This window comes from Pleurodeles waltl, chromosome 1_1 (genome assembly GCF_031143425.1).
Source record: "Pleurodeles waltl isolate 20211129_DDA chromosome 1_1, aPleWal1.hap1.20221129, whole genome shotgun sequence".
Lineage (NCBI taxonomy): Eukaryota > Metazoa > Chordata > Amphibia > Caudata > Salamandridae > Pleurodeles > Pleurodeles waltl.
The window spans coordinates 860,980,840-860,997,654 of NC_090436.1; the positions used below are offsets into that span (position 1 = coordinate 860,980,840).

General features: G+C 44.0%; 1 protein-coding gene across 7 annotated transcripts in view; it reads left to right on the top strand.

Annotated features, from left to right (window-relative positions):
- AGTPBP1 (ATP/GTP binding carboxypeptidase 1) overlaps positions 1-15,194 on the top strand; it is an 863,873-nt gene extending 848,679 nt beyond the window's left edge. For all 7 annotated transcript variants that reach the window (XM_069229549.1, XM_069229567.1, XM_069229576.1 and 4 more), the window contains one exon: positions 14,195-15,194. In XM_069229549.1, coding sequence (XP_069085650.1) covers positions 14,195-14,372 — 178 coding nt within the window. In that variant the 3' untranslated portion in view covers positions 14,373-15,194. The remainder of the gene's footprint in view (positions 1-14,194) is intronic.
- Positions 15,195-16,815: the final 1,621 nt, after the last annotated feature.

A 16,815-nucleotide genomic window follows, 5' to 3' on the forward strand; every position in this document is an offset into this window, starting at 1 on the left:
GATTTTGTTGTATTAACAAAAAGTCTAGTCCTTGTTTTGGTGGACTGTTCCAGAAAACCTGTTTCAAGGTTGTTGCTTTCATTCACCATACCCGGATGTGAGGACAATAACAGATGCCTCCCTGTCGGATGTCGGGGGCACACCTAGGCAGACTTCAATATAATGCCTGTGGTCATAGAAGGGAGTCCAAAATGCATATTCATCTCCAAGATAAAACATCACAAAATCAAGTTTATCAGGATAGTTCTGGTTTAGGTAAGGAAACCCTAGTATCCTGACCTCCTTCTGGTGGATGCTTCTTGACGACTTCCTCCTAGAGAAGATCTGATGTATTGTACATAAATTATTACATGGACACATCCCCGTACTTTCTCAGGGATCGACTTCAGCCATAAAAACCTTCTTGTAATCTCCGCTCCTAGTAAGCAAATATTTTACCAATATACCCATTTAGAAAGCCTCTAGTAGGCCGTAAATCTTTTACTATCCTGGCAACATGAAGATGTAATTTGCTCCAGCTGACCTGAGACCTGTTTCTTCCTACTATTCCTATAGAAAGAAACTTACATTGTTTCTATTTTCTTCCTAATCCTGACACTTTTCTTCAGTTAAAGCTTTATAGAACAAAGAGAGGTGAATGTAGCACTGAATAAATAGCCTTAACATAACAAAGCATCTGTTATTTCAAGTCAGACAGTTACTCCCCCTGAACCTGGCTCTAAAAAGGCTACCTTCATCTAAGTTTCAGCTAGCTCCTTGGTTGATATTTTGCTTGCAGATAAATGACCTTCCACCTGGTCTGTTTATTGTAGTTGATGGGTGAACTTTGCTTCATATTGTAAAGATAGGCTTTTGGAGCCTTTTCCGGGAAACAACAGTATATTCAGCAGTTCATCTTAGACCTAAAGAAAGGCTTAATTTTTAGCACAGTGAACGGTTATTAAGTAGCACTTTATGCTTTTCTCCCCCCCCATCAACAATCACAATTTAAAGTACTTTTAACTGTAAGGTTTCTCAGAGGATTACAGAATCCTTATTCATTGTCGGGCAATGGAACCTTAACTTGGTTTTGAATTTTTTTTATGGACCAACCATTTGCTCTCTTTCATTCTTACAATTTCAATTTCTTTATTTTAAAAAGAAAATAGCTTTTCTGTTTGCAATTTTCGGAAGCTGGCTCTGTATATACTATCTCAAAATGGGGGATAGTGTGCACAGAGTCCAGGGGTTCCCCTTAGAGGTATATAGTGGCAATAATAGATAATACTAATGCCCTATTTGTGGTAGTGTGGTCGAGCAGGTAGGCTTATCAGAGGGTAGTGTTAAGCATTTGTTGTACACACACAGGCAATAAATGGGAACACACACTCAAAGACTTAACTCCAGGCCAATATATTTTTATATAGAAAAATATTATTTTCTTGATTTATTTTAGAACCACAGGATTCAAATTGTAGGTTAGTACATAAATTGTAAGGTACTTGGCATAGGTAAATATAGAACTTTGAATAAAAACAGTAATGTACACAGTTTGGCATAAAAAGGCAATAAGCTATTTTAAAAGTGGACACAGTGCAAAATTCAACAGTTCCTGGGGAAGGTAAGTAAAGGTTAGTTTGTCCGGTAAGAAAGCACTTCCAATTTCAGTCTCCGCGGCATAGGCAACCCACCGTTGGGGGTTCAGGTTAACCCCAAACACTCAGCACCAGCAACACAGGCCCGGTCAGGTACAGAGGTCAAAGAGGGGCCCAAATGCCATAGGTGCCTATGGAGACTAGGGGTGCTCTGGTTCCAGTCTGCTAGCGGGTAAGTACATGCGACCTCAGGGAGCAGACTAGGGGGTTTTGTAGAGCACTGGGGTGGGGGTTCCAAACAGTCACACAAAATACACCCTCAGCGGCAAAGGGGTGGCAGGGTGCAGTGTGCAAGCAAGGTGTCGGGTTTTGTATTGGAATCAATGGAAGGACCTGGGGGTCACTCTGACGATGCAGGTAGGGCACACAGGGGCTTCTTGGGCCAGCCACTGCCTGGGCAAAGGTGAGGGCCGCCTGCTGGTCACTACTGCACCAGTAGATGGTTGCTCTCGGCCCTGGGGGCTGCAGGTGCAGTGCTTCTTCCAGGCGTCGGGTTCTTTGTTACCGGGCAGTTGCGGTCAGAGAGGTCCTCTGGATTCTGTCTGCAGGCGTTCTCATGGGGGTGCTGGGAGGTCGTCTCAGGGTGGACACATTGTTGGAGTCGCCTGGGTGTCCTCTCTGCGTTGCTGGTTTTTCTGGACACGAGCCAGGGGCGTCGGGTGCAGAGTGGTGGGGACTCACGCTTCAGAAGTGAGGTGAGAGTCCCTTTAAATATGGTTTTCTTCTTTGTTGCTTTAGACAGAGCCGCTGTTCACGGGAGTTTTGTGGTCCTTTGGAATTGCAGGGCAGTCCTCTGAGTCAGTAGAGGTCGCTGGGCCCGCAGAATGTGACTCTGTTGCAGGTTCCCTGAAACTGGAGACAGGCCGGTAGGGCTGGGGCCAAAGCAGTTGTTGTCTCCTTCTTCTCTGCAGGGTTTTCAGGTCAGCAGTCCTTCTTGTTAGATCGTCAGGAATCTGATTTCCTGGGTTCAGGGTCGCCCCTAAATACTAGATTTAGGGGTGTGTTTAGGGCTGGAGGGCAGTAGCCAATCCCTTTGGGGAGGGGGACACATCATTAATCCTATTGGGCTAAATCCTCCAAAGCAAGATGGAGGATTTTGTAAGGAATGGGTCACCTCAGTTGTGGACACCTTAGGGGCTGTCCTGGTTGAAGGGTGACTCCTCCTTGTTTTTCTCATTGTCTCCTCCAGACTTGCCTCCAAAAGTGGGGGCTGTGTGGGGGGGGGGGGAAGGGCTTACATCTCCACTAGCTGGAGTGCCCTGGGGCGTTGTAACACCAGGCTTGAGCCTTTGAGGCTCACAGCCAGGTGTTACAGTTCCTGCAGGGGGAGGTGTGAAGCACCTCCACCCAGGACAGGCTTTGTTCCTGGTCACAGAGTGCACAAAGGCACTCACCCCATGTGGCCAGAAACTAGTCTGGAAGTGGCAGGCTGGCAGAGACCGGTCAGCCTAGCACTAGTAGTTGGGCTGGCATACAGGGGGCATCTCTAAGATGCCCTCTGAATGCATTTCTCAATAAATCCCACACTGGCACCAGTGTGCATTTATTGTGCTGACAAGTTTGATACCAAACCTCCCAGTATTAAGTGTAGCCATTATGGAACTGTGCAGTTCCATAATTCAGACCAGACCATATACTCTTTATGGCTACCCTGCACTTACAATGTCTAAGAATTGACTTAGACACTGTAGGGGCATAGTGCTCATGCAGCTGCGCCCTCACCTGTGGTATAGTGCACCCTGCCTTAGGGCTGTAAGGCCTGCTAGAGGGGTGGCTTACCTATGCTCCAGGCAGTGGGTTGTGGGCATGGCACCCTGAGGGTAGTGCCATGTCGACTTAGTCTTTTTCTCCCCACCAGCACACACAAGCTGTGAGGCAGTGTGCATGTGCTGAGTGAGGGGTCCCCAGGGTGGCATAATACATGCTGCAGCCCTTAGAGACCTTCTCGGGCCACAGGGCACTTGGTACCAGAGGTACCTTGTACAAGGGACTTATCTATGTGACAAAGCTGTGCCAATTGTGGAGACAAAGGTACAGTTTTAGGGAAAAAACACTGGTGCTGGGGCCTGGTTAGCTGGGTCCCGGAACACTTTCAATTAAAGCTGGCATCAACAAAAGGCAAAAAGTTAGGGGGTAACCATGCCAACAGTGGCATTTTCCTACTGCAATCACTTCTGCTAAACAATTTAGTGGGATTCGTGCTTTACCGACAATCCATCAATTTACTTTATAAGGAAGGAGTGACCCTCATAGTAAAACTTTCATTTTACCTAAAATAGCTTCTGACTTTTACATATTTCAGGTCATTTCTTTGCATTTCTCCTTTCCACATCATTGAAAGGAGGAAGAATGTCTGCATCATCTTGAGTCACACAGGACTTGGAGTCATTACATTCATAGGATGTATTCATTTAGGAATCACAAAAAATATTCTTAGATTTCTTTGATATTCAAAATGGTAAATGAATTTGGAAACAAATGCTCTCCAGATGTACTTCTTTCAGGGTGTCTCATTGGTATGATCTAGTGAGCAAACCAAGACTAGAGAGCTTTCTGGCCCAGGTACTGTATCTACTTCTGCTCTTTTACGTGGTAGTCCAATTTATTATGTATGTAATGCAGCAACATGGTCATCAGCCCATTCATCTTCAAAACATTACTGCATTATGTCCAAAGATAAACAACAGTTACATTGGTTGAGCAGTTATTTAGTTCTTTCTTCTTGGGCTGAACCTCTTGACCCTTCCCAATTACTTAAGGATCTGCTGAAGCGAATATCCATTCGAAGCTCGAGTTACTTAACTGTGGTAACTTTCTTTCCCAATGGCTATAAGAGCTCCTGTAGCTTTTCATGCATCATTTAGTTCTTCACATTTTGCCTTTCAGTTGTAGGCCCTTCTTTCTTATTGCCTTTTTAGTTTGAAAACTTGTGGTCACTCCAACAGATTGATCTGATAGAGACATCTAGCCGTAGATTTCTTACTTTAGAATTCAGTGTGATTTTGGTGTAATGTTGGAGAACCTTCTGGCGTTGCATCTCTCTGGTGGTAGGCTCTGATGTTATGGTTTTTATTCATCAGAAGCTGATACTAAGGCTTGAATATTTTGTATTTTATGACATATCGTTGTCATAGAGAGTCCATCAAAAAAAGTATTTTTATCATTACTTTTTATTTAAATCCTCTGCCACTTGACCTCTGTGTTATGGTGGTTGCCTACAGTTTGACACTTATTGCCAGGTACATTCTTTCTGAGATTGTACCACAATAGGGGAGGTAGATCTAGAGTGGTGTGGCCAGTACCAACAGCAGGCCCTAAAACCTGTGCATTACAGTAGTCCAGCATGAGTTTGTGTTTTATTTTCCACAGGATTTAACATATTGAGATGAGAGATTAAGAAAGTATCAGTCACTGGTGACAATTATTCTGAGTAACAAATGAATATGTTACTTCCTTATAAGAAACAGCAGGATTGTCTGTTGTATGTAGCAATTAGATCTACTACAAACAGAGTCTCACAAGATGAAAATAAACCAATTCATGTGTATTTTCATTTAAGTTTTTATTAAAGAAAATGTAAATATAGCGGCGATTAGAACAAGAGTGAATAGTGGGATCATAGCAAGCATTCCATCTCAGACAGCCAAATCTCCACGTAGGACAAGAACATGAAGAAAGTTTCCAAAGTTAGCAATGAAATACCTGTGGAAACAGGATAGCGAGTAAATAATTCATTCAACAAAACTGCATCACTTTAAAATAGCATTAGAAATGTAGCAAAACTACCTATGTCCTGGTCAGGTTGTATCTTCTTAAGGCTGGGTTTTTAGGTAAAGGTGTGTCCTGAGGCTGGTACTTAAGGGACGATTGATGGCCCGTTGATGGGGAACGTATTAGGCATAAGAAACAAGCAGTCTAATGCCGGCATTAAGAACACATAAATCAAATGTTATGTTATGAGGATTTGTACAACACACTTCCCACCCAAGGGGCTATCCAGGCGCTCAAGCAGGTGTGTAGGCCAATCAGACCTCCTAGTTGGACAGCCTGGTCTTCAGTTTCTTGCAGAACTCTAATATTGATGGGGATGTTCTGATGTGATGGGGAAGGTTTCAAGCATGGTCTGTGGGTGTAGGTCCCAGTTTGGTTGGCCACCAGGAGAAGTACCACAGAGTCTTTGTTCCCGAAAATCAGGACTTCCATTTTGTCAGTGTTGAGTTTTTGCCAGTTCTGTTTTATCCAGTTTGCCATACTTGACAAATTGGTTGTGATGTTGATCCTGGTCGTGTGGTCGTTGTCTGTGATGGAGAGGATGAGCTGAGTGGCATCTGCTTAGCAGACAGAGTTGATTCCATGGGAACTTATGACGTGAGCAAGTGGTGCTATGTACACATTGAAGAGAATCAAATTAACCTAAAGGATTCAACACTGAAAAAATCAGTTACCTAAAATTAAATCTAGTGATTTTTGTTGTTACTTTTAAGTCTTGCATACTCATCGCATGCACTGTGCTGCCAGTCTTAGGGCCTCATTACGAGGCTGGCGGTCTTTAGAGATGACAACCTCGCAATGGCGGTCGGACTGCCTAAGACAGGGCGGTACAACCGCCCCATTATGACCGTGGCGGAGCCGCCACAGTCAAACCGCCGACACTGCCAGGCTGCAGGCTGGCTGCAGCCTTGTGATGTCGGAAGTTGTAATCCGACAGGGCTGGGGATTAACAGTCCATATCCACCAGGGAAAGGCTGGCGAAATAGGGGTGTCGGGGGATCCTGGGGGTCCCTGCACTGCCCATGCACTTGGCATGGGTAGTGGCGGGGCCCCCATGCACAGCCCCATCGCTCATTTCACTGCCGGATTTAGGAACAGTTAAATGCACGATGGGTGGTGTCTCTCCCGACGGATCACAACATCGCCGCCGGCTCAATTACGATCCGGCGTCAATGTTGTGGTGAGTGTTCTGCTGAGCCAGTGGGCGAAAATGCTGTTTTCGCTCCCTGGCCCAGCGGAACACTCCTAATATGATGGGCAAAAGACCTCCAGTACTGGTGGTCTTTTGTCTGCAGTGGTTTTGGTGGTCCTGTGAAAGGACCGCTGAAGTCGTATTGAGGCCCTTAAAAATTGTTTACAAATCCGTGGGCTTACAATCCACCCATAGCATAACATTAGTTGTTTTTTATCACTCTCATTTGCAATCTTTTGATTGCTTAGCTTCCCCATGCTTCCCTTCCTTTCTTGTGATAGCTCCTCCACGGACCAAGTACATGTGTTCTTCCTCATCCTTATGCAACACACTATTTTTTATTTTATACAGCTTCTTATTTGTGTTGCTTTCACCCTATCTGCTAGTGCTATTGCCCCTTTATACCCACAACTGTACTACTCTCTGCCACTTTACTTTATGCTACTGCACTCTGCGCCACTCCACTCTGTGCCACTCTAGTGTACGCTAATCCACTTGACTCTATGCTACTCTATTTTACACCACTCTACTTTACTCCACACCACGCCTCTCCACTCTACTCCACTCCACTGTATGCCATTCCACTACACTCTACACCACTCCACTGTTTGTTACTCCACTCTACTCTGTGCCACTTCACTCTATCCCACTCCACTGTACACCACGTGATTCTACACCACCCCACCCCACCCCACTCTATGCCACGCCATGCAGTGTTGCTCTACGCTACTTTACGCCACTCTGTTCTACTGCACTCTTTGGAACTCTACTCTACTCTGTGCCGCTCCACTCTATGCTGCGCCATTCCACTCTACATCAATTCACTCTACTCCATGCTACTCTACTCCACCCCACTCTGTACTACTCTACTCTATGCCACTCTTCTCTGTGCTTCTCCATTCCACTCTACTTCACTCTACGCCATTCTAATCTACGCCACTGTACTCTATGCCACTCTACTTCACGCCACTCTACTCCACACCACTCTACTCCACACAGTGCCATTCTTCACCATCCACCATATGCCACTGTACTTTACTCCACTCTACTTTACACCACTCTGTGCCACTCCACTCTACTCCAAACAACTCTTCTCTACTCCACACCACTGTAGTCCATGTCACTCTACTCCACCCCATGCTACTCTGTTCCAGCCTTTTCTGTCCCACTCTACGCCGTTGTGCTCTACGCCACTCCCCTCCTATACCAATCTAATTTACACCACTCCACTCTACATCACCCAACTCCACACAATGCCACTCTACTGCACTTTGAACCACTCTACACCAACCCCACACCTTGCCACTCTACTCTACGCCACTCCATTCCATTCTGTGCCACAGTACTGTACACCACTTTACTCTATGCCATTCTACTCTCCACCACTTCATGCCACTCCAGTCTGTGCACTCTACGCCACTTTACTGTATGCCACTATACTTTGTCACCTCACTCTGTCATTCCACTCTACACCACTTTACTGTATGCCACTATACTTTGTCACCTCACTCTGTCATTCCACTCTACACCACTTTACTGTATGCCACTATACTTTGTCACCTCACTCTATCATTCCACTCTACACCACTTTACTGTATGCCACTATACTTTGTCACCTCACTCTATCATTCCACTCTACACCACTTCTCTCCACCCTACATCACTCGACTGTACGCTACTCCACCCTATGCTACTCTACGCCACTAACTCTTTAGCCATGCTGAATTGCATCCCCGAAAAGCCAATGGCTCTCACATAGGCAAGACCTGTTGGTTTTGTTAATTCTCGTTACCTCTGACTTCTGTGCACTGACTTCTGGGCTTACTCCCGCCCCCCTCCCTTCGTGCCTGCAAACATATGGTTCATGAATGCATTCTATGTGATTTGACTAGGAAGGGGAATGTACAAAGCCATAATAGTGAGCTCGTCTCAATTCAGAGCTAGTTATCTAATGAAATATTTAGAAGCTCTTAGTGCTTCTGATCGAATATATTTGCCTGATCCCGAGAGAAAACAAGTGTCCTAGTGTGGAATGGGCCCGGGTATAAAGAGATTCAGCTGATGAACAAGAGGCTCATTTTTTTAGGTTTCTACAATTTATCCTAAGAGCAAATAATGACTTTAGCGTCTCGGAAGGAGTGGTTCTAGTCTGTTGGGCCAGCTCATTGGCATTTGTGGAGTCCCTGCCCCAGTTGTAACTTATCCCCACATGCATATATTACACGCATACTAACAGTCCTGCTACTTGGGACTTTCAAACTGTCCATAAACCTTCTGAAATGCACTCTCTTGACACCGGATTTAAAACACGGGACATGAAGTCATAATTACCTGCATCCGTAGCGTTGTAGTCTTGTCATGGAGCTCATTTACGCCATTTTCTGTCTAGATTTTCTATGGTTCTCGCACTGCAACACCAATGACACAATTTTTGACTGTGCTCCATTAAACCAATGACTTTCTTCACGGATTACATTATTTCGAAGAAAAGACCACATATCCTTTACACATAATTGTGGCAATAGTAAGTGTACATCTTAGCTGAATATAGATTGTCAGGGACAGGAACGCCAACATGGGACCATTCATATACATCATGTCATCCTGTGACTGGAGCATACATTCATGATACATAGTGCAAAACCTAAATCCTGTTTGTGTTGCGTAATTCTAATTGCTTTTAGTAGCGTAGCCAGTGTGACGTGGGCCCTAGTTCAAGAAAGGAAATGGGCTCCCTGGCTGCTCTTCGAATTATAAAATATATAAAAAATCAAGGCACAGCAGGCCCCTCAGGTCCCTGGGTCCGGGTGCCACTGCGCCTGCTGCACTAATGGAAGATACTCCCCTGGATGGATGAGGCAATGCAGTGGCGAGGGACAGTTTTTCTAGTGGGTGTTCTGGCTCCCACTGTCATCTCACTAATTGCTATTTAAAAAGCGGGATTATCAAAGGGCCAAAAATTTACCAACAAGGAGATGGCAATTTATTGGTGCATTTTGACAACTGTTTTGCGGATTTATAGGCCAACTGTTTGCCCAGCTGAATCACCAGAAACAACCACTCAAAATTGAGTTGAGATAGAGCTTTCATAACTTATAATGGTGGTTTGCGTGAAAGACAAATCTAGCGAAACATTTTGCATGAACATGAATCGACGCTGTACTACGAGCCTTTTTCCTTCAGATGGCCAGGTTATACCAATTGCTGCTTCGTCACTGTAAATATGGGAAATCGGTAAGTTAGTTTCAACCTGCTAGTGTGAAAGGTGCCCTTTTTTTTGTTTGAGTATTAATGCGTCCCATCACAAAAACATCCTCAGCGGTTTGGAACATTCCGATTTGTCATTCCCAACAGGCTAGTTGGGAATGACAAATGTTTCGTAGCTCTCAGTCCCTTTTTTATTGCCAGCCTCCATACATTCTAAATCCACGTTTACCAGCGGGAGTTTCAGGTAGTAAGAGAAAGAAGTTTTAATTGCCCTGATGTAGTTTTAACTTGGCACTGATGTGGTAAACGAAATTGGTTTAACTGATAAAATCATGTGTGCATTCGATAATGTGTGGTCATCGCGTTTCCGCATTTAATGGATCTCTAAATAAATGTTAATATATGACGGAAGATAATGGCTCTGTACGCCAATAATACACTGGCCATAACTCTTATATAAAACTAAAGTTACATTGGGTTTGCTATTGTATTAATTCTGAGTGAAACTGGACATAATTAAAACAGAGAAATAATACATCGAACCAATTTTAGTCTTCTGACAGATTTTTTCCTCCGTGGTTCTGCTGGTTTATATCATGGTAGAACAAGGCAGGAAAAAGAGAAAACTGTCCTTAAAGCGCAGGGAGGAGGCTCACTGCACATCAGACACATTTTCGTTTTATATATCAGAATCAACCCCCTACTTTGGGTTTCACATGGGAACTTGCCCGGCATTCTTTTTTGCAGAAAGTGCTTTATCAAGGCAAACATGCCTTGCTAAAGAGGGGGCATTCTCAGAATATGTTCGGCAGTTGCGCTGGGCTTAGGAAGGGGATGTCCAAGCAGATTCACGCACTGCCCACCATATTGTAAGCAACCTCCTTCATGTGGATTGGTTTCTTTTGAACCTACTAAATTATTTGTTGCCTTTCCACTTCAAGATTAAATGCTAGTTTTAAGCATGCTGCTGGAATAGTTCAAATTACATGTAAAGTTTAATTTATAAAACATACAAATATTTTACACATTTGATAGAAAATCTCTGTTGTGGTATATATGACACCCTTTCTTATGGATACTTCTATCTGCAGGTTCCTCAGTTTATGAATATCCCCAATGCCAGACTGGACTAAGGAACTCAAAATGCAGTGCTCCTGCACTCCAGTAGGTGGTGGTCTGCAACTCCACATCACCTCCATTCTGCTTGGAAGTGATGTGTGGAGCTGCATACATGTGCCACCCATTTGTGCTGATGTCAGTTCCTTCTTTCTGCACCTTTGGATGCAGGTCTAAGCTCCACTCCTCTTTTTCTTCACCTTGCAAAGTGATTTTTTCCCTCAGATATTTTTATTTGTGTGCAAGGGACCATGTCACCCCCTAAGAGAACAGGGTTTGAGCCATGTAGGACCTATCACAAACAGATTTCTGTGACAAATCCCCACAAAGAGTGCCTTTGATGCTTGGGTTCAACTCGCTACTCCAAAGTCTATGCAAGTCTTGCTCCCAGTCAAAATCGAGAGTGTAGACCCACTTCCACTGCCAAAGTCATTCCCCCAGTAGATCTCCTTCGCTGTTGAAGTCTTCGGGTAGGTCCAACAAGAAATATAGGAAATCCAAACATGACTCTTCCCCTTCCCAGGGAAGGCCACAGAGCCTTTCAGTTTGCCATTCTCCCTTTCAGGCTCACCAGTGCCTTTTGTGTTTTTGAAAGTTGATTGTCTCTTTCCGTCTTCAGAGGTCCTGGGTACCAGTCTTCTCTTGTCTCAATGACTGACTGTTGGAGTCTGGCTTGCCACAGTCATCAATGGTGGACCACCTACAAACAACGGCAAACCTCTTGACATTTTACAGTTCTTGATCAGCCTACCAAAGTCACACCTGACTCCTTTGCATAGGCTCCCCTTCATCAAAGCCATCCTGGATAGTGATTGCTTTTGGGCTTTTCCTCAAGACCAATGAGTCCAGCACAACTGGTCTCTGATCTGATGATTTAGCTTTTGTCCTGGGTCTCGGTGATGATGGCTCTGAGGCTTCTTGACCTGCTAGCCTCCTGAATCCTGCTCGCTGATCATGCCATAGGGCACATGCAAGCTCTGCAGTGGGATCTGAAGTCTCAGTGGGCCCATCACCAGGGTAACCTGTCAGACTCCATCCACTTGTAGGAGGAGACTGCAGAAGATCTGCAGTGGTGGCTGCTCAACCGCAGTTGGACCAGTGGCAAACCCCTCTCCCTACCCCACTCAGAGTTGATGGTAGTGACGGACGCATCACTACTGGGTTGGGGAGGCTATCTGGGAGAGGTGGAAATCAGATGACTCATGTCTATGGCAGACACCTGCCTCCACATCAGTTTGCTGCAATAGTGGGTCAATTCTCTTTACATTGAAAGCCTTTCTGCCCACCATCATGGGAAGCCTGGTGCAGGTTCTCATAGACTACATTGCCACTGTGTGGTACTGCAGCAAGAAGGCCGGGATGGGGTCCTGGGTCCTTTGCAAGAAGTATCTAGGTCTCTGGAAGTGGCTGAATTGTCAGAGCATATCCCAGGTGGTACACCCCTTGGCAGAAACACTAGGGTGGACATAATCCTCCGATAACGCCTAGTGGATCACAAGTGGCAGTTACACCTGGAGGTGGTGCATGGGAGAATACTAGCTCATTCTTTTCACCACTGCCAAAAACAATGTCCACACTTTTGCACGCTGGACTTGGACTACCCATGGAGTGGAAAACAGGACTCCTGTATGCCCAAGTCATTCTAATGGCCCTGGATTGGGCTAGGAGAGAGTGGTACCTGAAACATCTGGGCTCTGTCCTCTGAAAAGGCTGCTGCTTTGGGAGGATTTTCTTTCACAGCAGCAGGGCAGGGTCTTGTACATAGGTCTGTGCAACATGCACCTCCATGCGTTTGAGATTGAGTGCAACAGTTGATCCCTTTTGACCTCCCTCCATAAGTCATTGACGTCATCCTAGCAGCCAGGCATCCTTCCATGAAAATCTATGTATGCCAGGTGCCCAAGTGCTGGAATAAGTTTGTGGCTTTTTGCAGTACCTGCCAGATTGACACATTTCATTACAGAGTTTTCGATTTCTTGTTTGTTTAGTCATTGACCAAGCAAGGAGTTGCTGTGGGCACTGTTAAAGCTCATTTGTCGGTCCTCTTGGCTTTTTTTTTTTTTACATTTGCTGGACTGGCCATCCTTGTTCAGATCACTGGTTGTGATGTCTTTCCTTAATGGTTTGCAGCATATGTTTTTGGCTAACCCTTTATGCGGCCACATTGGAACTTAAATCTTTCTGGATGTCATATCACATGCATGCCAGATGAGTGAGCAGCTGATCATCTCGGTTCAACCTCCCTTCACTACCTTTTTTTCCAGGCAAACTGGTGTTAAGGACTCGAGCAGTGTTCTTACCGAAGATGGTAACTCTTTCACATCAGACAAGCCACCACTCTTCTGACATTCTTTGCTCTGCCTCATCCCTCCAAAGAGAAAGAGAGACTCCAAAAAAGCACTGAGCTTTTATATTGATTGTACCAAGGAACAATCAGTGGGAATTCTCTTGTGCAACGAACTGCAAGGTGGTGCAGAAACTGGGCATCTCATGATAGTCCTCTTTATGCAAAGCTGCTACGCACTGGCTAAAAAGCATCCTCAAGAAGGTCTGAGTGCTCATTCTACCAGGGCTAATGTGGCTACCACTAAAAAGTTGCCAGGTTAGGAATCTACACACTGGCTCTTGCAGTTCGCTGATGCGCTCCATGTCTGAAGGAGCAGACAGGCTTATGAATTAAATTGATGTCAGTATGCATAGGTGGTGCTTATATGGTGCTCCGCTCATCACTTCTGGAGCAGAACGGAATTGATGCAGAATTGCATGATGTCGCCAAATAGTGCAGAGGGAGACTGCTTTTTGAGTTTCTGGATCCAGTCTGGCACCTGGGGATATCCACAAGGTTAGAAACCTGCTGTTAAAGTATCTACACAAGAGTGTTGACTTGTTTTTCATACACTCATGAACCACAGTATCACCTTTAGTATAGAAGCATTACAAAATTCCCTCTCTTTAAAGTCAAGAGAAAGGAAAATAAAAGGTCTTGTTAAAAAAAATTATCAGCGCGTTTTCAAAAGAATTTGTCAGCTATTTGACAGTAGCCCTCTAAAAACACAACAAAAGCTTCTAATAACACCACAAATGCCCCAGTTAGCTCATTGTTCATCGAGCTCATTTAAGGGGCACTGTTCTGAATGAAATTGTGGTTAGACCTACACTAATATTCTAGGGGCTTGACAATCTTCATTTGCTCTCACTATTTCTATTCTAATTTATAGAGATGATCGCATGCATATAATCCACTAAGATAGGAGTGTTCATTTTGTTTTCACAGTCCCACCACCTACGTCTTGGATGACGACGAACCACGCTTCCTTGAAGAAATTGATTACAGTGCAGAGAGTAATGATGAGGGCGATGTTGATTTGGTTGATAATCCAGTGGACTACGAGGCCTCAGCCATGGAAGATGCCAACAGTGACTTAGAACCTACCAGGAATCCGTTCTCTTGAGGGGATTTCACATCCAGCAATAATCTGGTCTGTGAGCAGGCTGTTATCCGGAAAATGGAGGCTTAGCTTGAATTCTGCTGTACGAGGCTGGCTCCCAAGACAACCTGTCTAAAAGCAGTACGGTTAATAGATAATAATAAAAGTGTTCTGCGTTCATGATACAATGGTAATTCTTTTTAGTTTTAAGTCTTCTGTGATTTGCTTTGAGCACTGTGTGCACAAATCATTTATTCACTGTTTTCCCCAAACTAAGTTGCTGCTTGGCTTTGTTTCTATGCCCAGTATGTCAAATCAGACAGATATATACACAAACTACTAGGCCAAAAACAGCATGTAGTCGGTATGCACTGCTGATCTTGCACACACGCTTCGGAAGAAGTTGGTCCGAACTTTTAAAAATGTTGTCTCAGTATTCTTAGTGTTTTACCTCTCTCCCCAGCCCCTTCTGTCTCCATGTACTCTTTCTGCTGCTGTTTGTTGTCAGAGGCTGTGCGAAGAGCCTCTGAACCCCTATTAACAGTGTTTTCGACCAATACCTCCAGCTTGGTTTCGTTATTTCGTTCTATGGAAGAATGTTTGGAATCAGTATCTTCCACTTATTGAGTGCACACATGCACATCCTGGACTTATTCTCCTTTGGTGCATAACTTAAAATAGTGTTATTCACAGAACAGTTCAGCTGTACAGTTTTTTTAATGTTTCAACTTTAAACAACATATTTATTTCCTGTATCATTGTGTTCAGTATTTTGTGTTTGAAATAATCCAGTCTGCTCTGAAACGCTGTCATTTAAATATTACCCAATTAAAAATACGATTATTATTTATTGCTCTTGTTTATTATCCATTCTTCGAAAATTTCTTCAGTGTCTGGGGTTCTAATAACTTTAATACCTGTTACTGGAGAGAGACTTCGGCGCACTCAAGTTGAGCGTGGGCTTCGGGTGTCTAGAGGGTTCCACTGTGTGGCAAGCTTTTATGCTTATTGTTTCAAGAGCAGTTTAATACTCACGGAGCAGCCACATCCGTTCCCATACGGTCACTGTGGGCAATGGACCACTTCTGTTCTGATATGTTAAAAAGTATTTCTTGTCCTAGCTGTGCTATTCGGACTATAAAACACCCTATACTCGATAGCTTGTGTTCAAACATTGATTTCGATTATAAACTTGGCAAATTGGGTACCCAGGTCCATGTTGGCGTACAGTGGCTCAAAGTATTAACAGAGCGATCAAAGACCTTGTTACAGGCCTGGAAACCCGAAGAAAAGAAATGTTACGGCACTGCAGCTCAAAGTGTTTTGTAATTAAACTGCCGTCCTCGTTATTTATCTGGCGCTTTAAATGCTGATTCGTACCACTGTGTAGACATTTTCCACTACGTCCTATTTTGACAGATTTGCGACCTGAAGCACAGAGCGAGAGAGAAAATATTTTGCCAAGTAAAGCACAATGTACCCGAGAATTCAAGCCAGCCAGCGTTACTACCCATTTCCCCCAAAACCTGCAGTTGCAAGTTTAGCCAGTGGAGTTCATCTCTGCACTAAAACTGTACTGAATTCTCTAAAATGAAGTGCCCCTCCCTGAATCCGTGTGAAGGTACACAATACAATGATATCAGTACAGACTTTTATCCAAATGTATTTCTTAAAATGCTTGCTTTTGTAGTGCTGGTCAATTTTGCTTAGCCTTTAATTTAATACCCTGCCATTAGTGATGGTTGCATAACCTTTTCTTGACTGACAAAAAAATATCGGAGGTCACCAGATTTTCATATTTGACAGTTAATTTTAGGAACGACAGAGCTGTCTCTCACGATTTACCACTTGACACTATAAAATACCCGCTGTAGAAAAAAAAAAAGCAATGTACATTTTAACATCATATATGCAATTAATCTGAAGGTTAATTAACATATAACCTGGTTTCCAACAATAAACCTACATCTTAATAAAACCTATAAAATACATGGATCATGATATGTATCTCTAAATCTTAACGTTTCTACTTATAATGTTTTTTAGACTCTTACTGTAGCCAAAAACCTCTGTTTGGAAAAGGATCAGTTAATGACTGCCCCTCTAATTGATGCCGGTGCTGTTCAAAGGCAGAACCAAGTCTTGGGCTTGAGAGGCCTTTCCAATACACCTGAATTGGTTCCATCGTGCCTCCATTGTATACTTCTCATGTGAGGTCTTACTGTTATTTGCTTTTCAAACGACCAGAGTAGCAGCCAGTTGATTTTAATTGGAAAGATGTAATGTCCAGTCTTTACCCATTGATGAGCACTAGAGTAGATGAGGTAAAAATAGAATAACATTAGGCAGACCGAAGCCCACCCACTAACATGAACTACTATGTCGGATTAATATATGAGCTATAGTACCCCTTGCCATACATTGTAAGGGTATTGTAAGTTATCTAGGAGTTCCATGACCATATAGA